We start from the raw sequence: 26,194 nt of genomic DNA, 5'->3' as shown, positions 1-26,194 counted from the left end.
TTCAGTAATTTTCCTGCTCAGCTGTCCCACTTGTGCCTCCAAATTTCTAATGGAGGACCTTGTTTTAGTCATGAAACTTTGAGTGGTTTTGATTAGATCAGAGACCATGTTTGCTAAGTCAGAGAGGTTCTGCTTAGAATTCTCTGTCTGTTGCTGAGAAGATGATGGAAAAGGCTTGCCATTGCTAACCCTGTTTCTTCCACCATTATTGTTGTTGAAACCTTGTTGGGGTCTCTCTTGATTCTTCCATGAGAAATTTGGATGATTTCTCCATGAAGAATTATAGGTGTTTCCATAGGGTTCTCCTAGGTAATTCACCTCTTCCATTGAAGGGTTCTCAAGATCATAAGCTTCTTCTTCAGATGAAGCATCCTTAGTACTGCTTGGTGCATTTTGCATTCCAGACAGACTTTGAGAAATCAAATTGACTTGTTGAGTCAATATCTTGTTCTGAGCCAGAATGGCATTCAGAGTATCAATCTCAAGAACTCCTTTCTTCTGATTTGTCCCATTGTTCACAGGATTCCTTTCAGAAGTGTACATGAATTGGTTATTTGCAACCATTTCAATTAGTTCTTGAGCTTCTGTAGGCGTCTTCTTCAGATGAAGAGATCCTCCAGTAGAGCTATCCAAAGACATCTTGGATAGTTCAGAGAGACCATCATAGAAAATACCTATGATGCTCCATTCAGAAAGCTTATCAGAGGGACATTTTCTGATCAATTGTTTGTATCTTTCCCAAGCTTCATAGAGGGATTCTCCTTCCTTCTGTCTGAAGGTTTGGACTTCCACTCTAAGCTTACTCAATTTTTGAGGTGGAAAGAACTTTGCCAAGAAGGCATTGACTAGCTTTTCCCAAGAGTTCAGGCTTTCTTTAGGTTGTGAGTCCAACCATATCCTAGCTCTGTCTCTTACAGCAAAAGGGAATAGCATAAGTCTGTAGACCTCAGGGTCAACCCCATTGGTCTTGACAGTGTCACAAATTTGCAAGAACTCAGCTAAAAACTGATGAGGATCTTCCAGTGGAAGTCCATGGAACTTGCAATTCTGTTGCATTAGAGAAACTAATTGAGGCTTAAGCTCAAAGTTGTTTGCTCCAATGGCAGGGATAGAGATGCTTCTCCCATAGAAGTCAGGAGTAGGTGCAGTAAAGTCACCCAGCACCTTCCTTGCATTGTTGTTGTTTTCGGCTGCCATGGCTTCTTCTTCTTTGAAGATTTCTGTTAGGTCCTCTACAGAGAGTTGTGCCTTAGCTTCTCTTAGCTTTTGCTTCAAGGTCCTTTCAGGTTCAGGGTCAGCTTCAACAAGAATGCCTTTGTCTTTGTTCCTGCTCATATGAAAGAGAAGAGAACAAGAAAATATGGAATCCTCTATGTCACAGTATAGAGATTCCTTGAGGTGTCAGAGGAACAGAAAAATAGAAGAAAGAGGTAGAAGAATTCGAACTTAGTGAGATAGAGTTCAAATTGTGCATTGAGGAGGAGTGATACTCCATAAATAGAAGGATGTGAGAAGAGGGGAAGAAATTTCGAAAATTAAGTTAAAAAGATTTTAAAAACATTTTGAAAAACTTTAATTGATTTTCGAAAACCAAGAGTGGGAAAGAAATCAAGTAATTTTTGAAAAAGATTTTGAAATTAGAAATTAAAAAGATATGATTGAAAACTATTTTGAAAAAGATGTGATTAAAAAGATATGATTGAAAAGTTATGGTTTTAAAGAGATATGATTGAAAAGATATGATTTGAAAACAATTTTAAAAAGATTTGATTTTAAAAATTAATGACTTGCCTAACAAGAAAAGATATGATTCAAACATTAAACCTTTCTCAACAGATAAGGCAACATACTTAAAATGTTCAATCAAATCATCAATTGTTAGCAAGTATCTTTGAAAAAGGAAAGAAATTGATTTTGAAAAAGGTTTGATTGAAAAGATATGATTTGAAAAAGATTTGATTTTGAAAAAGTTTGAAATCTTGAAAAAAAAATTTTTTTGGAAAACAAAATCTTCCCTCTTGTGCCATCCTGGCGTTAAACGCCCAGAATGGTGCACATTCTGGCGTTTAACGCCCAATGCACTAAACCCTAAACCCAGTCTGTCCTTCTTCACTGGGCGTTTTGAACGCCCAGCTTTTTCTGTGTAATTCCTCTGCTGTATGTTCTGAATCTTCAATTCTCTGTATTATTGACTTGAAAAGACACAAATAATAAAAAAATTTTTTTTTGGATTTTTAATAATCAAAATGCAACTAAAATCAAATAACAATGCATGCAAGACACCAAACTTAGCAGTTTGTATACTACTGACACTAACAAAATGAGAATGCACATGAGAAACAACAAAACACTCAAGTCAAGAGAACTCAAAGATCAGAGCAAGGAAATCATCAAGAACATCTTGAAGATTAATGAAGACACATGAATGAATGCAAGAAGAATAGAAACATGCAATTGACACCAAACTTAACATGAGACACTAGACTCAAACAGGAAACATAAAATATTTTTGGTTTTTATGATTTTGTAAAATTTTTTGTGCTTTTTCGAAAATTAAGTGAAAAAAGAAAATAAAGGTATCAAAATTCTTAATGAGAATTCCAGGAATCATGCAATGTTAGTCTAAAGCTTTAGTCTAAAGAAATTAGACATGGCTAGCCAAGCTTCAGCAGGACATTGCATTCAAGAGCTAAATTGATAAAGATCAATCAGCTTTGGTGATGATAAGAGCATCACCTTGAAACACTAGAATTCAGTCTTAAGAACTCTGAAGAAAAAAAAATACCTAATCTAAGCAACAAGATGAACCGTCAGTTGTTCATACTCGAAACAATCCCCGGCAACGGCGCCAAAAACTTGGTGCACGAAATTGTGATCATCAATGGCGCCATCAACATGGTACGCTCATTGCAATCTCAACTCTCTATCACAACTCCGCACAACTAACCAGCAAGTGCACTGGGTCGTCCAAGTAATAAACCTTACGCGAGTAAGGGTCGATCCCACGGAGATTGTTGGTATGAAGCAAGCTATGGTCACCTTGTAAATCTTAGTCAGGTAGACTCAAATGGGTATGGGTGATATATGAATAAAACATAAAGATAAAGATAGAGATACTTATGTATATCATTGGTGAGAGCTTCAGATAAGCGTATGAAGATGCTTGTCCCTTCCGTCTCTCTGCTTTCCTACTATCTTCATCCAATCCTTCTTACTCCTTTCCATGGCAAGCTTATGCAAGGGTTTCACCGTTGTCAGTGGCTACCTCCCATCCTCTCAGTGGAAATGTTCAATGCACCCTGTCACGGCACGGCTATCCATCTGTCGGTTCTCGATCAGGCCGGAATAGAATCCAGTGATTCTTTTGCGTCTGTCACTAACGCCCCGCCCTCAGGAGTTTGAAGCACGTCACAGTCATTCAATCATTGAATCTTACTCAGAATACCACAGACAAGGTTAGACCTTCCGGATTCTCTTGAATGCCGCCATCAGTTCTTGCCTATACCACGAAGACTCCGGTTAAAGAATCCAAGAGATATCCACCCAATCTAAGGTAGAACGGAGGTGGTTGTCAGGCACACGTTCATGGGTGAGAATGATAATGAGTGTCACGGATCATCACATTCATCAAGTTGAAGAACAAGTGATATCTTGGAACAAGAACAAGCGGAATTGAATAGAAGAACAATAGTAATTGCATTAATACTCGAGGTACAGCAGAGCTCCACACCTTAATCTATGGTGTATAGAAACTCCACCGTTGAAAATACATAAGTGATAGTGTGATCATTGGCCTCGGCCCCAGAGAGGGAACCAGAAGAACCAAGATCTGATCTAAGAACTAGATGTCCCAAGATTAAAAATACAATAGTAAAGGGTCCTATTTATAGGAAACTAGTAGCTTAAGGTTTACAAAGATGAGTAAATGACATAAAAATCCACTTCCGGGCCCACTTGGTGTGTGCTTGGGCTGAGCATTGAAGCATTTTCGTGTAGAGACTCTTCTTGGAGTTAAACGCCAGCTTTTGTGCCAGTTTGGGCGTTTAACTCCCACTTTGGTGCCAGTTCCGGCGTTTAACGCTGGGAATTCTGAAGGTGACTTTGAACGCCGGTTTGGGCCATCAAATCTTGGGCAAAGTATGGACTATCATATATTGCTGGAAAGCCCAGGATGTCTACTTTCCAACGCCGTTAAGAGCGCGCCAATTGGGCTTTTGTAGCTCCAGAAAATCCACTTCGAGTGCAGGGAGGTCAGAATCCAACAGCATCTGCAGTCCTTTTCAGTCTCTGAATCAGATTTTTGCTCAGGTCCCTCAATTTCAGCCAGAAAATACCTGAAATCACAGAAAAACACACAAACTCATAGTAAAGTCCAGAAAAGTGAATTTTAACTAAAAACTAATAAAAATATACTAAAAACTCAACTAAAACTACTAAAAATATACTAAAAACAATGCCAAAAAGCGTACAAATTATCCGTTCATCAAACTCCTTTCTTCTGAGGTATCCCATTATTGACGGAATTCCTCTCAGAAGTATACATGAATTGGTTGTTTGCAACCATGTCAATGAGTTCTTGAGCCTCTTCAGGCGTTTTCTTTAGGTGAATAGATCCACCTGCAGAATAGTCCAATGACATTTTCGAAAATTCAGATAGACCATAATAGAATATATCTAATATGGTCCATTCTGAAAACATGTCAGATGGACATCTTTTGGTCAGCTGCTTGTATCTTTCCGAAGCTTCATAGAGGGATTCACCATCTTTTTGTTTGAAGGTTTGAACATCCATTCTCAGCTTGCTCAGCTTTTGAGGAGGAAAGAATTTATCCAACAAGGCAGTGACCAGCTTATCCCAGGAATCCAGGCTATCCTTAGGTTGTGAATCCAACCATATTCTAGCTCTGTCTCTTACAGCAAAGGGGAAAAGCATGAGTCTGTAGACTTCAGGATCAACTCCATTCGTCTTTACAGTCTCACAGATCTGCAAGAACTCAGTTAAAAACTGATAAGGATCTTCAGATGGAAGTCCATAAAACTTGCAGTTTTGTTGCATTAAGGCAACTAGCTGAGGTTTCAGCTCAAAGTTGTTGGCTCCAATGGCAGGAATGGAGATGCTTCTTCCATCAAATTTGGACGTTGGCTTTGTGAAGTCACCAAGCATTCTCCTTGCATTATTATTATTTTCGGCTGCCATCTCCTTCTCTTGTTCGAAAATTTCTAAAAGGTTATTTCTGGATTGTTGTAATTTAGATTCTCTTAGTTTCCTTTTCAGAGTCCTTTCAGGTTCAGGATCAATTTCCATAAAAGTGCCTTTTTCCCTGTTCCTGCTCATATGAAAGAGAAGAAAACAAGAAAAGAAGAGGAATCCTCTATGTCACAGTATAGAGATTCCCTTGTGTTAGTAGAAAAAGAGAGGGGAGAAGAATGTAGAAGAATGGGTTCGGATTATTAGATGAAGAGAGGTGAAGAGAAGTGTTAGTAAATAAATAATTAAATAGAATAAGAAAAGAGAGGGAGAATTTCGAAAATAATTTTAAAGAAGGGGTTAGTAATTTTCGAAAATTGAAGATAAGATATAATTAAAATTAGAATTTAAAACAAAAAGAATTTTTTGAAAAAGAGATGAGAAAATTTCGAAAATTAGAGAGGGAAAAGTAATTAGGTGGTTTTGAAAAAGATAAGAAACAAACACAAAGTCAAAGAGTTAGTTGAAAAAGATATTAAAATCAAATTTGAAAAGATAAGAAGATAAGAAGTTAGATAAGATATTTTGAAATCAAATTTTGAAAAAGATAAAATTTTTGTAAAAGATAAGATAAGAGATAAAAAAGATTTAATTTAAACATTTGAAATTACTTACTTCACTAACAAGAAACTACAAGATAAGATTCTAGAACTTAAAGGTTGAACCTTTCTTAACAAGAAAGTAACAAACTTCAAATTTTTGAATCAATCACATTAATTATTAGTGAATTTTCGAAAATATGATATAAAGATAAAAAAAAAAGATTTTGAAAAGATAAGATTTTTTTTTAAAAATTGAAAATTTGACTTGACTTGTAAGAAACAACTAATTTTAAAAAATTTTTTGACTAAGTCAACTCAAATTTTCGAAAATTAGGAGAGAAAAAAGGAAAAGATATTTTTTATTTTTGAAATTTTTAAAGATGAGAGAGAAAAACACAAATATGACCCAAAATATAAAAATTTTGGATCAAAACACAAGATGCATGCAAGAACACTATGAATGTCAAGATGAACACCAAGAACACTTTGAAGATCATGATGAACATCAAGAACATAATTTTGAGAAATTTTTGATGCAAAGAAAACATGCAAGACACCAAACTTAGAAATCTTTAATGCATGGACTCTAACAAACGAAAAATGCACATGAAAAACGACAAACAACACAAATCAAGAAAACATCAAGATCAAACAAGAAGACTTGTCAAGAACAACTTGAAGATCATGAAGAACACTATGAGTGCATGGAATTTTCGAAAAAATGCAAGAACAATTTTTAAAGCATGCAATTGACACCAAACTTAAAAATTGACTCAAGACTCAAACAAGAACACAAAATATTTTTGGTTTTTATGATTTTATGATTTTTTTGGATTTTTATTAATTTTTTTCGAAAACATTCTTTTAGAAAAACGAAAATAAAAGAAAAATTTTGAAAAAGATTTTTAAAAAGAAAATTACCTAATCTGAGCAACAAGATGAACCGTCAGTTGTCCATACTCGAACAATCCCCGGCAACAGCGCCAAAAACTTGGTGGACGAAATTGTGATCCTCTTTGTATTTACATGAGATTTAAAAATTGGCTCTATTGGAATTTATGATCATAACTCCATTCAACTAACCAGCAAGTGTATTGGGTCATCCAAGTAATACCTTACGTGAGTAAGGGTCGATCCCATATAGATTGTTGGTATGAAGCAAGCTATGGTCACCTTGTAAATCTCAGTCAGGCAGATTAAATGGTTATGGATTTCGAAAAATTAATAATAAACAGAAAATAAAATAGGATAGAAATACTTATGTAAATTAATGATGGGGATTTCAGATAGGCGTGTGGAGATGCTAGAATCCTCTCGAATCTCTGTTTTCCTATTGCTCTCATCCTATCCTTCTCACTCCTTTCCATGGCAAGCTGTATGTAGGGCATCACCGTCGTCAATGGCTACTTTTCATCCTCTCGGGAAAAAGGTCCTATGCGTTGTCACTGCACGGCTAATCGTCTGGAGGCATCACCCTTGACAATGGCTACATCCCATCCTCTCAGTGAAAATGGTCCAAATGCTCTGTCACAGCACGGCTAATCATCTGTCGGTTCTCAATCAGGTTGGAATAGAATCCATTGATTCTTTTACGTCTGTCACTAACGCCCAGCCTTCAGGAGTTTGAAGCCCGTCACAGTCATTCAATACCGGAATCCTACTCGGAATACCACAGACAAGGTTAGACTTTCCGGATTCTCGGGATCCTACTCGGAATACAACAGACAAGGTTAGACTTTCTGGATCCCCATGAATGCCGCCATCTATCTAGCTTATACCACGAAGATTCTGTTGGGGAATCTAAGAGATATGTGCCCAGCCTAGAGTAGAACGGAAGTGGTTGTCAGTCACGCGCGTTCATAGGTGAGAATGATGATGAGTGTCACGGATCATCACATTCATCAAGTTGAAGTGCAACGTATATCTTGGAATAAGAATAAAAGAGAATTGAATAGAAAGTAATAGTAATTGTATTGAAACTTGAGGTACAGCAGAGCTCCACACCCTTAATCTATGGTGTACAGAAACTCCACCGTTGAAAATACATAAGTGAAAGGTTCAGGCATGGCCGAATGGCCAGCCCCCTAAAATGTGATCAATAGCCTCTTAAGATGAAGAATAAAACAAAACTGAGACCAAAAGATGCAACGTGGTCAAAAGACGACTAATACAATAGTAACTTATCCTATTTATACTAGACTAGCTACTAGGGTTTACATGAGTAAGTAATTGATGCATAAATCCACTTCCGGGGCCCACTTGGTGTATGTTTGGGCTGAGCTTGATCTATCCACGAGCTGAGGCGTTTATTGGAGTTGAATGCCAAGTTATAACGTGTTTTGGGCGTTCAACTCCGGGTCGTGACGTGTTTCTGGCGTTTAACTCCAGACAGCAACATGTAATTGGCGTTAAACGCCAATTTATGTCGTCAATTCCCGAATAAAGTATAGACTATTATATATTGATGGAAAGCTCTGGATGTCTACTTTCCAACGCCGTTAAGAGCGCGTCATTTGGAGTTCTGTAGCTCCAGAAAATCCATTTTGAGTACAAGGAGGTCAGATTCCAACAGCATCAGCAGTCCTTTTGTCAGCCTTTTTCAGAGTTTTGCTCAAGTCCCTCAATTTCAGCCAGAAATTACCTGAAATTACAAAAAAACACAAAAACTCATAGTAAAGTCCAGAAATGTGAATTTAACATAAAAACTAATGAAAACATCCCTAAAAGTAGCTTGAACTTACTAAAAACTACTTAAAAACAATGCCAAAAAGCGTATAAATTATCCGCTCATCACTCTCCCTTCCTTCCGTGCCCCCTTTTCTTGTTTCTTTCCCTTTCTTTTGTTTCTTTCTACTGTAGGCTTGCTTAGGAAAGCAAAAGTGAATGGCGGCTAGGGTTAATCTAGGGGGGTAGGGTTAATTTGGTTAAAGTTAGGGTTTGGGTTTAATTTAGGAAAATTTGCGTTTAGTCATTTTAATCAAATTAGGATATGTTTTATTAATTTCAAATATAATTTAATCATTAAAATTACTTTAGAAATATTATTTAATTATTAATTTTCTAATTAACATTTAATTAGGTATGCTAATTTAAAATTAGAAATAAAATAATATAATTAATTTTCTCTGTTTATAAAAATTAGAGTATTAAATTCCAAAATCTCAATTATTTAACTAAATCGTACGAAATTCTTATTTTTTTTTCAACGGTTAAGTTGTATAATTTAAATATATAAAATTATTCAATAATTATAAGATTAAGTAAGATTTCTAATTTAATTATCAAAACTTGATTTAATTACTTTTAATAAAGTAATTTCTAAAAATAAAATTTTTAATGAATATATAAATCGAAATTAACTCATAGTAATATTTTTTTTAAAATTATGGTTCTTACAGTAAGACCTAAACTAATCAAACTTACATAATTAAAAATATAAAATATATAAATACAAAAAATATAAATATTTTTTATTCATTAAAATTAATTATTATACAAAATTTTTTTTATAATATTAAAAAATTATATTAAAATGATATTTTAAACTGTAATATAAAAATATGAAGTAATTAATTTATTTTATATTACTTGATAAATAATTAGATTATTATATTCAATACTTATTAACTAATTATTTTTGTTAAAAATATTATCACATAATATAATTTTTTATCAAATATTTGTCAAAATATAGTTTATTTACAATATTATATATAATACATGAAAATATTTTTTAATTTTTTTAGAAAAAATAAGTAAATAATATGTATCAACTACGTATATATATCATATGTGCGTATGTAATGATGACTGAGAATCTTATATATTATGTGTGTGGAACTTTTACCATACTGAGAACCTCTGGTTCTCACTCCATACTATGTCGTTGTTTTTTAGATGCAGGTCGAGAGGCATCTCGTTAGGCGTCTAGACTCCTGAAGCGAAGTAGTTACTGGGTTATTTTGTTGTACAGTGATGTATATATATGTACTTAGCTTTCTCTCCACATAACTTGTTCTTTTGAATCCTCTTAGAGGTTTATGGAGAGACAAAATTTTGTTTATGTACATTTGGGTTTTGGATATATATATATATATATATATATATATAGTCTCCGGCCAGCCTTGACTTCGCGGACTGAGTTAGGAGTTTGTTATTTATTTTGTATCTTTGGCACTCTATTCCTACTTTTATTGTAAGACCCAGAACCTTTGAAAAAGTCTTATTATGATCAAGTCTCAAATCATATAGTTATCTATAGCCTTAATTTCAAAAAATTATTTTATTAAAGATAATTAAGGTAAGTTCTGATTTATTGAATTTGAGATGAGTTATGAGTATTATCCAATTTTAAAATTATTGGATTATTTTCTATATTTAGATTATAAAGTTGGCAGTTATGAAATAGTAGGAATTTTACATGATTTGGACTAAATCACTACTAGAAAACTAGTTATTACAGACAGGTATTTCCGACGGATTTTATCCCACGGAAATACAGACAGAATTTCAGAAGGATTTTTTATCGAAAAACCAAAAAAATGGATTAGCATAAATTACAGACAAAAAAGGGAATCCGTCGATAATTCCGTCGAAAAAATTAATTTTTTTATGAAAAATAATTACAGATGGAAAATCTGTCTGTAATTAAGTAGACGAAACGGTGCGTTTTATTAAATTATTACAGACAAAAAATCCGTCTGTAATTTAAAATTTTCTGTCGAAAATGTTATATTCTGCGTTTTATAACTCTATTCATTTACAGCACAATGAGCAACTTCTTCTTCTCCTTTCCTCACCACCTAATCAAACGAGCTCAACGCCTCAACCTAGCATTCTTCTTCTCCGTCGACCAGCTTCTTCTTCTCCTTTCCTCACCCACAGCGCCACCGCTGGCTACCCTAACCACCGCAGTTACCTTCTCCTTCTTCTCCTCTTCTTCTTCTCCTTCTTCTCCATCATCTCCTCCAGTCAATGCCGCGGCTACCTTTGCGCAAGCCCTAGCTCCGTGGTGGCCAAAATCGGTTCCACTGTCAGCCGTGGTTCCACCTCTCTCTTTCCCCCTTGTTCGAACCGTAGAGAGTTCAATTAATTCAGAGAAACAGTGAGTTTTTCTTTTTCTTCTTCCCTCCCCTCTATGAATTTCGCTGTGCACACTACGTGTTCGATGGTTTGCTTATTTGTTGGTTTGACCTAACATGCACATCAAATGTTTGTTGCTTTTCTTTTATGTGTACATAAGTAGTAATATGTATCTTTATTCTTGCTATTTCACTCTTAATTAATTATTTTTATGTTGCAAGTTCTATCAAGGGGAGGGGAGACTGTAGAGATGACTACTGACCATGAACCTAATACTGAGCGGGGCAGCATTGAGAACAGAGGTGGCTTTGTCTCAAACATGCCAGGTTCTTCAACTAACCCTAAATTCTATGCTTTGTTGCTACTGATATTCAGTGCTGATTTTTGTGTTTTTATTCATCATTCCTTTTACTATATGAACTTGAGTTTCGTATGCTGTGATATTAGTTTACTCAATTCCTTTTACTATAGGGCAGTGTTTCTTAGAGAATATTTCTACTTCTACCATCCTAGCCAGAATAAGAATATCTATTAGTTTTTATAATCAAAATTGTTCTCCGATGAATGTGTATCAAGTTGTCTAGGGTTGTGTTGATTGTTTCTTACTTTTGTTCTATTTTGACTTCATTTGTTGCCACTTTCATTTGCTTTTACCACTTTTGACAGGCACTGGTGGGGAGGAGGCTTCTTTGTTTGCAATGGACATCTTCAAAATGTAAGGTTGCATTTGTGTCATCCAAATCAAAAGGGAACTACTGTTACAGTTTTCTAAAAGGTGATATTTTCTAACATAATACAGGTACGAAAAGTATGCTCACAAGAATGGCTGGAAATTTGAAGTAGTAGATATTGCTCAATCAGATCTTAAAGGATACAAGGTACGTATTTTGTACATTCTGTATGATCTGAGTTACCTGCTTTACTCAAGTTCCTGATATAGTAGAACTGCATTTCATCCTTCATCTGATGGATTTTTTGTTTGAACTTCATTTTCTCAGGAAGCTAGTGCAGTAATTGTAGGAGATGGTGCTTTTGGGAAACTAAAATTTGAAAGTGGAATCCATAGAGTACAGGTTTTGGCTACAACCTTTTACCATCCATGAACAAATCTACTTTCTGTTTTTGCTGACTTCTTTCTTCCTTTTTTTTAAATAAAAAACAACAAAACAAAAGAGAGTTTCTGTGACAGAAAAATCAGGACGAGTTCATTCCAGTGCTGTTTCTGTTGCAATCCTCCCTCAGGCCGATGAGGTAATTAAATAACTAATAGCTATCATTATGAATTAGTGCTCTAATTGAGCACTTTTTATTTAAGTATATGAAGTAGTAGTTTATGTTCAGTCTAGTATGAGACAATGATATGTTTAAGTATATGCAGGTTGATGCTCAATTGAAGAATGAAGACCTAAAAATTGATACCTACAGATCTAGTGGTTCGGGTGGTCAGCATGCAAATACAACAAACAGTGCTGTTAGAATAACTCACATTCCAACTGGGATTACAGTTTCTATACAAAATGAGCATTCTCAACACCAAGTGAGTATTTTCAAAATATTGGGCATAATTTTCATTTGATGATTTTAACCTGAAATGTGTTCCATCAGTTAAGATGTCTCATTTCTACATTCTACATATGCTTTCTTATTTCTGTTAGAACAAGGCCAGAGCACTTAAAGTATTCTGTGCAAAGCTATTTGAAATGGAAAAGAAAAATTCTTGTATTTGAACAAGATATGCTAGATTTAGAGAGGAAAAAAAAGTAGAAATTATGATAGATTTAGCATGGCATCCTGATTTAATGTAGCTGGTTCCTAATAATTTTTTGCTAAGGCTTTATGGTGTAGTATATACTATTACTGGCAAATGTAAAACTTGAATGGACTTGTTGCTGGTAAATTGCTCTGTGATTTCTTCTTTGTTGGTAAATTACTTGAACCCGTCTGTACCACACCATTCTTATTTTTTGACATTAATAAAGTCTGCGTGATATTTATTATTAAGGTTTCAAGATTGCAAGCTGAGAGGGATCTTAGAGCGTCATTGGAAGTTGGATTGAGTATGTCTTCAGGACAGTTTTCCAGTTCACGCGGCATGGATTCCAAGGTTCTTCCATTTCTAGCAAAGAGCCCATGGCTTTATCCGTTGACCATAAAGTGAGTTTCATCTATTATATTCTTCTATCTCCTTTGACTTGTTGAGGTTTAAACTGACCTAAAGAAATTGATTTCTGTTTCTTTTGTGGTAGTGATGAGCGGATAATTTGTACCCTTTTTGGCATTGTTTTTAGTATGTTTTTAGTAGTTTTAGTTGAGATCTTAGTATATTTTTATTAGTTTTTAGCTAAAATTCACTTTTCTGGACTTTACTATGAGTTTGTGTGTTTTTCTGTGATTTTAGGTATTTTCTGGCTGAAATTGAGGGATCTAAGCAAAAATCTGATTCAGAGACTGAAAAGGACTGCAGATGCTGTTGGATTCTGACCTCCCTGAATTCGAAGTAGATTTTCTGGAGCTACAGAAGCCCAATTGGCGCGCTCTCAATGGTGTTGGAAAGTAGACATCCTGGGCTTTCCAACAATATATGATAGTCCATACTTTGCCCAAGATTTGATGGCCCAAACCGGCGTTCAAAGTCACCCTCAGGAATTCCAGCGTTAAACGCCGGAACTGGCACCAAAATGGGAGTTAAACGCCCAAACTGGCATAAAAGCTGGCGTTTAACTCCAAGGAGAGTCTCTACACGAAAATGCTTCATTGCTCAGCCCAAGCACACACCAAGTGGGCCCGGAAGTAGATTTCTATGTCATTTACTCATCTTTGTACACCTTAGGCTACTAGTTTTCTATAAGTAGGACCTTTTACTATTGTATTTGACATCTTGGTTCTTCTGGTTCCCTCTCTGGGGCCGAAACCAATGATCACTTTTGTTCTTATGTATTTTCAACGGTGGAGTTTCTACACACCATAGATTAAGGTGTGGAGCTCTGCTGTACCTCGAGTATTAATGCAATTACTATTGTTCTTCTATTCAATTCCGCTTGTTCTTTATCCAAGATATCACTTGTTCTTCACTTGATGAATGTGATGATCCGTGACACTCATCATCATTCTTACCTATGAACAAAGTGACTGACAACCACTTTTGTTCTACAAGCAACCAAGGCTCTAGTGAATATCTCTTGGATTCTTTAACCGGAATCTTCGTGGTATAGGCGAGAACTGATGGCGGCATTCAAGAGAATCCGGAAGGTCTAACCTTGTCTGTGGTATTCTGAGTAGGATTCAATGATTGAATGACTGTGACGTGCTTCAAACTCCTAGCAGGCGGGGCGTTAGTGACAGACGCAAAAGAATCACTGGATTCTATTCCGGCCTGACCGAGAACCGACAGCTGATTAGCCATATGCTGTGACAGAGCATAGGAACATTTTCACTGAGAGGATGGGAGGTAGCCACTGACAACGGTGAAACCCTTGCATAAGCTTGCCATGGAAAGGAGTAAGAAGGATTGGATGAAGACAGTAGGAAAGCAGAGAGACGGAAGGGAAGGCATCTTCATTCGCTTATCTAAAGCTCTCACCAATGATATACATAAGTATCCTTATCTTTATCTTTATGCTTTATTCATCATCTATACCCATTTGAGTCTGCCTGACTAAGATTTACAAGGTGACCATAGCTTGCTTCATACCAACAATCTCCGTGGGATCGACCCTTACTCGCGTAAGGTATTACTTGGACGACCCAGTGCACTTGCTGGTTAGTTGTGCGAAGTTGTGTTTATGCCACGGTATTGAGCACCAAGTCTTTGAAGCCATTACTAGGGATTATTTTGAGTTGTAGTGATCACAATTTCGTGCACCAAGTTTTTGGCGCCGTTGCCGGGGATTGTTTTTGTGTATGGACAACTGACGGTTCATCTTGTTGCTTAGATTAGGTATTTTTCTTCAGAGTTCTTAAGAATGAATTCTAGTGTTTCAAGGTGATGTTCTTATCATCACCAAAGCTGATTGATTCTCATCAATTTAGCTCTTGAATGCAATGTCCTGCTGAAGCTTAGCTAGCCATGTCTAATTCCTTTAGACTGTAGCTTTAGACTAACATTGCATGATTCCTGGAATTCTCATTAAGAATTTTGATACCTTTATTTTCCTTTTCACTTAATTTTCGAAAAATCCAAAAAAAAAATTACAAAATCATAAAAACCAAAAATATTTCTTGTTTGAGTCTAGTGTCTCATTTTAAGTTTGGTGTCAATTGCATGTTTCTGTTCTTCTTGCATTTTTCGAATTCATGCATGTGTCTTCATTAATCTTCAAGTTGTTCTTGATGATTTCCTTGTTTTGATCTTTGAATTCTATTGACTTGAGTGTTTTGTTGTTTCTTATATGCATTCTCATCTTGTTAGTGTCAGTAGTATACAAACTGCTAAGTTTGGTGTCTTGCATGCATTGTTATTTGACTTTAGTTGCATTTTGATTGTTCCTCATTATTGAAAATCCAAAAATATTTTTAATTTGTGTCTTTTCAAGTCAATAATACAGAGAATTGAAGATTCAGAATATGCAGCAGAGGAATTACACAGAAAAAGCTGGGCGTTCAAAACGCCCAGTGAAGAAGGACAGACTGGCGTTTAAACGCCAGCCAGGGTACCTGGTTGGGCGTTTAACGCCCAAAAAGGTAGCATTTTGGGCGTTAAACGCCAGAATGGATACCATTCTGGGTGTTTAACGCCAGGATGGCACAAGGGGGAAGATTTTGTTTTCAAATCAATTTTTTCTCAAGTTTTCAAAGTTTTTCAAAATCAAATCTTTTTCAAATCAAATCTTTTCAATCAAATGTTTTCAAAATCAATTTCTTTCCTTTTTCATAGATACTTACTAACAATTAATGATTTGATTGAACATTTCAAGTATATTGCCTTTTCTGTTGAGAAAGGTTTAATGTTTGAATCATATCTTTTCTTGTTAGGCAAGTCATTAATTTTTAAAATCAAATCTTTTTAAAATTGTTTTCAAATCATATCTTTTAAAATTGTTTTCAAATCATATCTTTTCAATTATATCTTTTTAAAACCATAACTTTTCAATCAAATCTTTTTAATCACATCTTTTTCAAAATAAGTTTTCAATCATATCTTTTTGCTTTCTAAATTCAAAATCTTTTTCAAAAATCACTTGATTTCTTTCCCACTCTTGGTTTTCGAAAATCAATTAAAGTTTTTCAAAATGTTTTTTTTAAATCTTTTTAACTTAATTTTCGAAAATTTTCTTCCTCTCTTTTCACATCCTTCTGTTTATGGAGTATCACTCCTTCTCAATGCACAATTCGAACTCCATCTAATTAAGTTCGAATTCTTCTCCTTCTTCTTTCTATTTTTCTTCTTCCTCTGACACCTCAAGGAATCTCTATACTGTGACATAGAGGATTCCACATTTTCTTGTTCTCTTCTCTTTCATATGAGCAGGAACAAAGACAAAGGCATTCTTGTTGAAGCTGACCCTGAGCCTGAAAGGACCTTGAAGCGAAAGCTAAGAGAAGCTAAGGCACAACTCTCTGTAGAGGACCTAACCGAATTCTTCAAAGGAGAAGAAGATATGGCAGCCGAAAACAACAACAATGCCAACAATGTAAGGAAGGTGCTGGGTGACTTTACTGCACCTACTCCCGACTTCTATGGGAGAAGCATCTCTATCCCTGCCATTGGAGCAAACAACTTTGAGCTTAAGCCTCAATTAGTTTCTCTAATGCAACAGAATTGCAAGTTCCATGGACTTCCATTAGAAAATCCTCATCAGTTCTTAGCTGAATTCTTGCAAATCTGTGACACTGTCAAGACTAATGGGGTAGACCCTGAGGTCTATAGACTTATGCTATTCCCTTTTGCTGTAAGAGACAGAGCTAGGACATGGTTGGACTCACAACCTAAAGAAAGCCTGGACTCTTGGGAAAAGCTAGTCAATGCCTTCTTGGCAAAGTTCTTTCCACCTCAAAAATTGAGTAAGCTTAGAGTGGAAGTCCAAACCTTCAGACAGAAGGATGGAGAATCCCTCTATGAAGCTTGGGAAAGATACAAACAATTGATCAGAAAGTGTCCATCTGATATGCTTTCTGAATGGAGCATCATAGGTATTTTCTATGATGGTCTCTCTGAACTATCCAAGATGTCTTTGGATAGCTCTGCTGGAGGATCTCTTCATCTGAAGAAGACGCCTACAGAAGCTCAAGAGCTAATTGAAATGGTTGCAAATAACCAATTCATGTACACTTCTGAAAGGAATCCTGTGAACAATGGGACAAATCAGAAGAAAGGAGTTCTTGAGATTGACACTCTGAATGCCATATTGGCTCAGAATAAAATATTGACTCAACAAGTCAATTTGATTTCTCAAAGTCTGTCTGGAATGCAAAATGCACCAAGCAGTACTAAGGATGCTTCATCTGAAGAAGAAGCTTATGATCCTGAGAACCCTTCAATGGAAGAGGTGAATTACCTAGGAGAATCCTATGGAAACACCTATAATTCTTCATGGAGAAATCACCCAAATTTCTCATGGAAGAATCAAGAGAGACCTCAACAAGGTTTCAATAACAATAATGGTGGAAGAAACAGGTTTAGCAATGGCAAGCCTTTTCCATCATCTTCTCAGCAACAGACAGAGAATTCTAAGCAGAGCCACTCTGACTTAGCAACCATGGTCTCTGATCTAATCAAAACCACTCAAAGTTTCATGACTGAAACAAGGTCCTCCATTAGGAACTTGGAGGCACAAGTGGGACAGCTGAGTAAGAAAATTACTGAACTCCCTCCTAGTACTCTCCTAAGCAATACAGAAGAAAATCCAAAAGGAGAGTGCAAGGCCATCAACATGGCCGAATTTGGAGAGGAAGGAGAAGAAGTGAACACCACTGAGGAAGACCTCAATGGGCGTGCACTGACCTCCTCTGAGTTCCCCAATGAGGAACCATGGGAATCTGAGGCTCAAAATGAGACCATAGAGATTCCACTGGACTTACTTCTGCCTTTCATGAGCTCTGATGAGTATTCCTCCTCTGAAGAGAATGAGTATGTCACTGAAGAGCAAGTTGCTAAATACCTTGGAGCAATCATGAAGCTAAATGACAAGTTATTTGGAAATGAGACTTAGGAGGATAAACCTCCTTTGCTCACCAAAGAACTGGATGACTTGTCTAGGCAAAAATTACCTCAAAAGAGACAAGATCCTGGGAAGTTTTCCATACCTTGTACCATAGGCACCATGACCTTCAAGAAGGCTCTGTGTGACTTAGGGTCAAGTGTAAACCTCATACCTCTCTCTGTAATGGAGAAGCTAGGGATCTTTGAGGTGCAAGCTGCCAGAATCTTACTAGAGATGGCAGACAACTCACGAAAACAAGCTCATGGACTTGTAGAGAATGTTTTGGTAAAAGTTGAAGACCATTACATCCCTACTAATTTCATAGTCCTAGAGACTGGGAAGTGCATGGATGAAAACATCATCCTTGGCAGACCCTTCCTAGCCACAGCAAAGGCTGTGATTGATGTTGATGGAGGTGAACTGATCATTCAAGTGAATGAAGAATCCTTTGTGTTTAAGGCTCAAGGATATCCCTCTGTCACCATAGAGATGAAGCATGAAGAGCTCCTCTCAAAACAGAGTCAAACAGAGCCCCCACAGTCAAACTCTAAGTTTGGAGTTGGGAGGCCACAACCAAACTCTAAGTTTGGTGTTGAACCCCCACATTCAAACTCTAAGTTTGGTGTTGGGAGGTTCCAACATTGCTCTGAGTATCTGTGAGGCTCCATGAGAGCCCACTGTCAAGCTACTGACATTAAAGAAGCGCTTGTTGGGAGGCAACCCAATGTTATGTTTTATCTGTTTCCCTTTGTTATTTTATGTTTTTTGTAGGTTGATGATCATGAGAAATCACAAAATCAATTGAAAAAGCAAAAACAAAATGAAAAACAGGAAGAAAAATAGCACACCCTGGAGGAAGAACTCACTGGCGTTTAAACGCCAGTGAGGCTAGCAGTTGGGCGTTTAACGCCCAGTCTGGCACCATTCTGGGCGTTTAACGCCAGAAAGGGGCACCAGACTGGCGTTAAACGCCAGAAAAGGGCAAGAACCTGGCGTTAAACGCCAGAAATGGGCACCAGCCCGGCGTTTAACGCCAGAATTGGCTCAAAACGTGATTTTGTATGCCATTTGGTGCAGGGATGACTTTTCCTTGACACCTCAGGATCTGTGGACCCCACAGGATCCCCACCAACCCCACCACCCTCTCTCTTCTTCACCCACTCACCAATCACCTCAATACCTCTTCCCCAAAAAACCCTTCACCTATCAAATCCCATCTTTCTCTTCACCACTCACATCCATCCTTCATAAAACACCACCTCTCCCCCTCTTTGGCCGAACACAAAGCCATTCCCTTCTTCCTCATTTCTTCTTCTTCTACTCTCTTCTTTCTTCTTTTGCTCGAGGACGAGCAAACCTTTTAAGTTTGGTGTGGTAAAAGCATTGCTTTTTGTTTTTCATAACCATTTATGGCATCCAAGGCCGGAGAAACCTCTAGAAAGAGGAAAGGGAAGGCAAAAGCTTCCACCTCCGAGTCATGGGAGATGGAGAGATTCATCTCAAGGGTGCATCAAGACCACTTCTATGAAATTGTGGCCTTGAAGAAGGTGATCCCTGAGATCCCTTTCAAACTCAAAAAGGGTCAACTTTGATCAAAGGTTGGACCAAGTCCTCACAGACATTTGTGAAGAGGGCGCTCAATGGAAGAGAAACTCAAGAGGGAAGCCGGTTCAACTGAGAAGGCATGACCTCAAGCCCATCACTAAGAAAAGGATGGAGCAAACAAGAGACCCCTCTCATCATGAGATCCCTGAGATGCCTCAAGGGATGCACTTTCCTCCATGAAGAATTATTGGGAGCAAATTAACACCTCCCTAGGAGAATTGAGTTCCAACATGGGACAACTAAGGGAGGAGCATCAAGAACACTCCATCATCCTCCATGAAATTAGAGAAGATCAAAGAATCATGAGAGAGGAGCAACAAAGACAAGGAAGAGACATTGAGGAGCTCAAGCACTCCATAAGATCTTCAAGAGGAAGAACAAGCCGCCATCACTGAGGTGGACCCGTTCTTTAATCTCCTTGTTCTTTATTTCCTTGTTTTTCGAAAATTGTGCTTTATGTGTTTCTATGTTTGTGTCTTATGATCATTAGAGTCTTAGTGTCTATGCCTTAAAGTTATGAATGTCCTAGGAATCCATCACCTTTCTTAAACAAACAATGTTCTCAATTGAAAAAGATGAGAATTGCATGAATTTTGAATTTTATAACAGTTTAATTATTTTGATGTGGTGGCAACACTTTTGTTTTCTGAATGTATGCTTAAACAGTGCATATGTCTTTTGAATTTGTGGTTCATGAATGTTAAAATTGTTGGCTCTTGAAAGAATGATGAAAAAGGAGACATGTTACTGAGGATCTGAAAAATCATAAAAATGATTCTTGAAGCCAGAAAAAGCAGTGAATACAAAAAAAAAAAAGAGAGAGAAGCAAGCGAAAAAAAAAACGAAAAAAGAGAAAAATAAAGAAAAAAAAGAAAGAAATAAAGTTGTGATCCAAGGCAATAAGAGTGCGCTTAAGAACCCTGGACACCTCTAATTGGGGACTCTAGCAAAGCTGAGTCACAATCTGAAAAGGTTCACCCAATTATGTGTCTGTGGCATGTATGTATCCGGTGGTAATACTGGAAGACAGAGTGCTTTGGGCCACGGCCAAGACTCAATAAATAGCTGTGTTCAAGAATCATCATACTTAACTAGGAGAATCAATAACACTATCTGGATTCTGAGTTCCTAAAGAAGCCAATCATTCTGAATTTCAAAGGATAGAGTGAGATGCCAAAACTATTCAGAGGCAAAAAGTTAAAAGCCCCGCTCATCTAATTAATACTGATCTTCATAGATGTTTTTGGAGTTCATTGCATATTCTCTTCTTTTTATCTTATTTGATTTTCAGTTGCTTGAGGACAAGCAACAATTTAAGTTTGGTGTTGTGATGAGCGGATAATTTGTACCCTTTTTGGCATTGTTTTTAGTATGTTTTTAGTAGTTTTAGTTGAGATCTTAGTATATTTTTATTAGTTTTTAGCTAAAATTCACTTTTCTAGACTTTACTATGAGTTTGTGTGTTTTTCTGTGATTTCAGGTATTTTCTGGCTGAAATTGAGGGATCTGAGCAAGAATCTGATTCAGAGACTAAAAAGGACTGCAGATGCTGTTGGATTCTGACCTCCCTGCATTTGAAGTGGATTTTCTGGAGCTACAGAAACCCAATTGGCGCGCTCTCAACGGCGTTGGAAAGTAGACATCCTGGGCTTTCCAGCAATATATGATAGTCCATACTTTGCCCAAGATTTGATGGCCCAAACCGGCGTTCAAAGTCACCCTCAGGAATTCCAGCGTTAAACGCCGGAACTGGCACCAAAATGGGAGTTAAACGCCCAAACTGGCATAAAAGCTGGCGTTTAACTCCAAGGAGAGTCTCTACACGAAAATGCTTCATTTCTCAGCCCAAGCACACACCAAGTGGGCCCGGAAGTATATTTCTATGTCATTTACTCATCTTTGTACACCTTAGGCTACTAGTTTTCTATAAGTAGGACCTTTTACTATTGTATTTGACATCTTGGTTCTTCTGGTTCCCTCTCTGGGGCCGAAACCAATGATCACTTTTGTTCTTATGTATTTTCAACGGTGGAGTTTCTACACACCATAGATTAAGGTGTGGAGCTCTGCTGTACCTCGAGTATTAATGCAATTACTATTGTTCTTCTATTCAATTCCGCTTGTTCTTTATCCAAGATATCACTTGTTCTTCACTTGATGAATGTGATGATCCGTGACACTCATCATCATTCTTACCTATGAACAAAGTGACTGACAACCACTTTTGTTCTACAAGCAACCAAGGCTCTAGTGAATATCTCTTGGATTCTTTAACCGGAATCTTCGTGGTATAGGCGAGAACTGATGGCGGCATTCAAGAGAATCCGGAAGGTCTAACCTTGTCTGTGGTATTCTGAGTAGGATTCAATGATTGAATGACTGTGACGTGCTTCAAACTCCTAGCAGGCGGGGCGTTAGTGACAGACGCAAAAGAATCACTGGATTCTATTCCGGCTTGACCGAGAACCGACAGCTGATTAGCCATATGCTGTGACAGAGCATAGGAACATTTTCACTAAGAGGATGGGAGGTAGCCACTGACAACGGTGAAACCCTTGCATAAGCTTGCCATGGAAAGGAGTAAGAAGGATTGGATGAAGACAGTAGGAAAGCAGAGAGACGGAAGGGAAGGCATCTTCATTCGCTTATCTGAAGCTCTCACCAATGATATACATAAGTATCCTTATCTTTATCTTTATGCTTTATTCATCATCTATACCCATTTGAGTATGCCTGTCTAAGATTTACAAGGTGACCATAGCTTGCTTCATACCAACAATCTCCGTGGGATCGACCCTTACTCGCGTAAGGTATTACTTGGACGACCCAGTGCACTTGCTGGTTAGTTGTGCGAAGTTGTGTTTATGCCACGGTATTGAGCACCAAGTCTTTGGAGCCATTACTAGGGATTATTTTGAGTTGTAGTGATCACAATTTCGTGCACCAGGTAGCCCAATCGAGATGATGAATATGCAAGAATTGAGGTAGCAGGAGGGAAGGTGATCCAGGGGAATGGTCATCGTGTATTTGGTGTCCTTGCAATGTCACGATCTATTGGTATGTCCTTAACCTTAACTGTACTTAATTTAGGCTTTTCTGTTGTGGAAGCCTTTCTGTGAGCTTGGATAATTATAGAAGGATATCCTTTTAAGTGGTTGTCTGATGTTTATGTCTTGGATACAAGTATATTCCTTTTTCCCAGGCTTTCCAAATATAAATTTTATGCACCAAAAGAAAATGTTGTTATACTGTGAAAGAAAGTGGCAACATAATAACATTCTCTTATTCTCTTTTCCTGTTGTAGTATTGCTTGAGTGGATAGAGCTCTCAGTTTTTGGAACATTGCCACACCCTAGATGTGGCCACAGTGCTACCATGGTTGAAAAAAGGCTGCTTGTTTATGGTGGCAGAGGTTAAGTGGCATAGTTCTCCTCTATTAAATATTGATTTTCTTTGATGTTGAACTTTAAGGAATTAACCCCAGTTATTCAAATTAAAGAAGAAAATAAATATAGGAGCCTGTGTAAGTGTTTTGTGTATGAAGTTATCAGCTGAAATACGTTCCTAACCCTTACTTTAACAGGAGGAGGTGGACCGATCATGGGTGATTTATGGGCCTTAAAGGGCCTTATTGAAGAAGGTGTGTATTTTCACCATCTTTATCTCGTGTCGTTCTTTGCAAGTCATCATATCTGATTATCTGTTTCTGTACAAATGAATAGTGATTAAATGGTGTTGTAATGTATTTTAATTCTCATCGGTTCTTCCATAGATTGTACTCCCTTTGATTCATAACAACTATTGCTTGACCAAGATACCTTGATTTATGTATGTACCAAATTGGTTGAGCCATAGTTATGAAACAGATGGGGTACTTTGTTTGAACTTTGAAGCAAATCCTATGGTTCCTCAAGTCGCACCTTCCTTCTCTAATCATGATACAGTTTCTCATTCTAAAGAAATATTTAGTTCTAGGTGTCTACTTATTCAGTTCGGTTATTTACTTGTAGTTTTTATATGTTGTGGAGGGAAGAAAATGAAGCTCCTGGGTGGACTCCATTAAAGCTTCCGGGTCAAGCTCCTTCTCCTCGTTGTGGCCATACTGTTGTCTCTGGAGGACACTATGTAATCATATCAGCACAATCCTTCCTATTCTACTACAGCACAATACTTGTTAACTTCCAATGAAGCTTGTCTGATTAGAAAGAGTTTAAATTCATCGTCTGCAGTTACAAAGATTAAATAATGATAGTATTATGTTGCTATCATCATATTGTTTCTGATGCGGTTCCAATTCCCCCATTCTCCCATTGGGGACTTAACTCTTTATTTGTTCCATATGAGTGATAGTTTCACCTCATTTATTTATTTATTTATTTTGTTGGAATTGATTTTGCAGTTATTGATGTTTGGAGGGCATGGGATTGGTGGATGGTTGAGTCGCTACGACATCTATTATAATGATTGCATTATTTTAGACAGAGGTGAGAAGTTTTCTATCTATATGTGGCATTAAGACTTATTATATTGTGTGCCTCTATTAATGTGTTCTATACTTCTATTTAAATCCAACTAGTTACTAATCTCTGGCATCATCCTTCCTTTTGATGTTAGCTTTCTGAATCTCCATGTTGATCTGTTGCTTGTTGCAGACTTGTATACATTACTACTGATGCTGCATGATTAACATTCATGTTCTGGTTGAAGAAATTTGTTTTCTATTTTTGATTTTACATTGACTTAGTTGTTGGGTTAGATTAATTTTTTTTTTGCTATGCTGTTGCTTATAGTTTCGGCACAATGGACGCGGCTACCCATTGGCAACGAACCCCCTCCTACACGAGCATACCACTCTATGACAGTAATTGGTTCGCGGTATCTTCTAACAGGTGGCTTTGATGGAAAATCAACATATGGTGATCCATGGTGGTTGGTCCCTAAAGGTTAAAAGAATGTGTTGACCCATCAATATCTTTGGGATGAGTCTAATTTATAAGAAATAATTTTGTTTTCAAATTGGAGTGTATACTAATGACATGCTGAACATCCCGGGCTTTTTTGGATGGAGAGCGAGCTACAAGATATTTGACAAGTGAAAGCAGGAATTATGTTTGTTTATTGTTACTACTACTACTACTACTTCCTTGGAGTTTAATGGATAAGGTAATTTAATCTAATATTTAGGACATGTCTTGTAGCTTATTTCTCCTCATTAAACCAAATTTTGTTGCTTTATTCTAATTATTTGAATGTGTTCTTGTTTGACAGTTGACTGAACAAAAATTGACAAGAAAGGAAGGTATAAGCTTTTCTTGTTTGAGGTTACTTGCTAAGAATAAAGCCTCGCTATCTTTCACTTGATTAAAGCATTGTGTGCATTACATGTTCCAAATCTGCTATTGCTATTTGGCAGCGTCCATGATCTTTAAAAAGAATTAACCCTGAGAAATCTATGGAAGAGTTCCAAATTGTTGCAGGCAGATACTTGAAATTTAATCAAAAGTAACTGCAGTGGTAACAATTCCTTTTTGGTTCTTTTTTCTAATAACTGCAGTGTAGATCGGATATAGTAAGGTAGACATTCTCTGCTCAGAAATTGGGAAGCAGCGAATAATTTTGATGAACCAAGAATCTCAAGAAGCAAGTATATTGCCATCATTACTAAGAAGTTCAAGAAAGAATGAAGCTATCCATAAATTAGGATATTGAATCTTGATGAGTCCACTAGTAGTTATTTGTCATCTAATGTATTTAGATTGTATTATTGTATGGAAATAATTGCTTCTTATTATAAAGAAAGCGTTTTGTACTTACTGGTGTGTTTTTCTATTTATACCATCAATAAAAATTTGTATTTATTAAATTTATATTTATTTTGTATGAAAATAAGTTTATTTTGTAATTAGAAAAATAAAAAAATTCTAATTTACCTTACTGACGGATTTACAGACGGATTTTCTGTCTGTAATTAGAGTGTAAGATGATTTTTCAAAGTTCAAATTACAGACGGAAAATCTGTCGAAAAATTCGTCTGTAATTACAGATGGAAAATCCGTCTGAAAATCTATCTGTAATTACAGACGGAAAATCTGTCGGAAAATCCGTCCGTAATTACAGACAGAAAATCTGTCGGAAAGTTCGTCGCCTTTGGAAAATGGATAGAAAATTTACTGAGGGAAAATCTGTCGGTAACTAGTAAAAATCCGTCTGTAATTTTTCGACGGAAAAAAATTCGTCGGTAAATAATTTCCGACGGGGCTTTTACAGAGGGACAAAATTCGTCGGTAACCAAAAATTCGTCTGTAATAAAGACTAAATCTGTCTGTAAATCTGTCTGTATTAATCCATTTTCTAGTTGTGAATAATCTATATTTTAAGATATTAATACTGCTATTTTGGAAAATAAAAAAATTAAGTATATTACTTCTAATTACTTGATGTGGACATTTTATCGGAAATAATTTGTAAAATTGAGGAGCAAAGAGTATTTTCTATATACAATTAGTGTTGGATTTAATTTGGGTTTCAATTATTATATTATTCCCAATTTTAACTGAAATTACCAAATTACCCCTAAC

General features: G+C 36.6%; 2 protein-coding genes and 2 non-coding genes across 4 annotated transcripts; 3 read left to right on the top strand and 1 right to left on the bottom strand.

The window, feature by feature from the left end:
• Nucleotides 1–693: 693 nt before the first annotated feature.
• LOC130952107 (small nucleolar RNA R71) lies at nucleotides 694–801 on the top strand. Its single transcript, XR_009074288.1, has one exon. It is a non-coding gene; the product is annotated as a small nucleolar RNA R71 (small nucleolar RNA).
• A 10,321-nt stretch (nucleotides 802–11,122) lies between these two features.
• Nucleotides 11,123–12,599, top strand: LOC130949846 (peptide chain release factor 1, mitochondrial-like). The gene is made up of 7 exons (XM_057878461.1): nucleotides 11,123–11,198; nucleotides 11,539–11,587; nucleotides 11,672–11,750; nucleotides 11,871–11,945; nucleotides 12,046–12,123; nucleotides 12,251–12,409; nucleotides 12,528–12,599. The coding sequence occupies exons 1-7, from the start codon at nucleotides 11,123–11,125 to the stop codon at nucleotides 12,597–12,599; spliced, it is 588 nt and encodes a 195-aa protein (XP_057734444.1).
• A 150-nt stretch (nucleotides 12,600–12,749) lies between these two features.
• Nucleotides 12,750–24,564, top strand: LOC130949845 (protein GLUTELIN PRECURSOR ACCUMULATION 3-like). Its single transcript, XM_057878460.1, has 8 exons — nucleotides 12,750–12,764; nucleotides 12,875–12,976; nucleotides 22,568–22,673; nucleotides 22,921–23,028; nucleotides 23,200–23,256; nucleotides 23,608–23,741; nucleotides 24,016–24,100; nucleotides 24,407–24,564. The coding sequence occupies exons 1-8, from the start codon at nucleotides 12,750–12,752 to the stop codon at nucleotides 24,562–24,564; spliced, it is 765 nt and encodes a 254-aa protein (XP_057734443.1).
• Nucleotides 16,875–16,982, bottom strand: LOC130952076 (small nucleolar RNA R71). Its single transcript, XR_009074257.1, has one exon. It is a non-coding gene; the product is annotated as a small nucleolar RNA R71 (small nucleolar RNA).
• Nucleotides 24,565–26,194: the final 1,630 nt, after the last annotated feature.

Source organism: Arachis stenosperma, chromosome 9 (genome assembly GCF_014773155.1).
Source record: "Arachis stenosperma cultivar V10309 chromosome 9, arast.V10309.gnm1.PFL2, whole genome shotgun sequence".
NCBI lineage: Eukaryota > Viridiplantae > Streptophyta > Magnoliopsida > Fabales > Fabaceae > Arachis > Arachis stenosperma.
The sequence above is the reverse complement of the archived record's forward strand: the minus strand, read 5'-3'. Positions and strand labels throughout refer to the sequence as shown.

What these genes read in the sequence shown, in the direction of transcription:
- LOC130949845 (XM_057878460.1), top strand. An exon ending in GCTTGTTTATGGTGGCAGAG is followed by an intron (nt 23,029 to 23,199) that starts GTTAAGTGGCAT and finishes TTACTTTAACAG; the next exon opens with GAGGAGGTGGACCGATCATG. An exon ending in TTGCATTATTTTAGACAGAG is followed by an intron (nt 24,101 to 24,406) that starts GTGAGAAGTTTT and finishes TGTTGCTTATAG; the next exon opens with TTTCGGCACAATGGACGCGG.
- LOC130949846 (XM_057878461.1), top strand. Translation starts at nt 11,123, where the DNA reads ATGACTACTGACCATGAACCTAATACTGAGCGGGGCAGCATTGAGAAC. An exon ending in GTGGAATCCATAGAGTACAG is followed by an intron (nt 11,946 to 12,045) that starts GTTTTGGCTACA and finishes ACAAAACAAAAG; the next exon opens with AGAGTTTCTGTGACAGAAAA. An exon ending in ATGAGCATTCTCAACACCAA is followed by an intron (nt 12,410 to 12,527) that starts GTGAGTATTTTC and finishes TATTTCTGTTAG; the next exon opens with AACAAGGCCAGAGCACTTAA.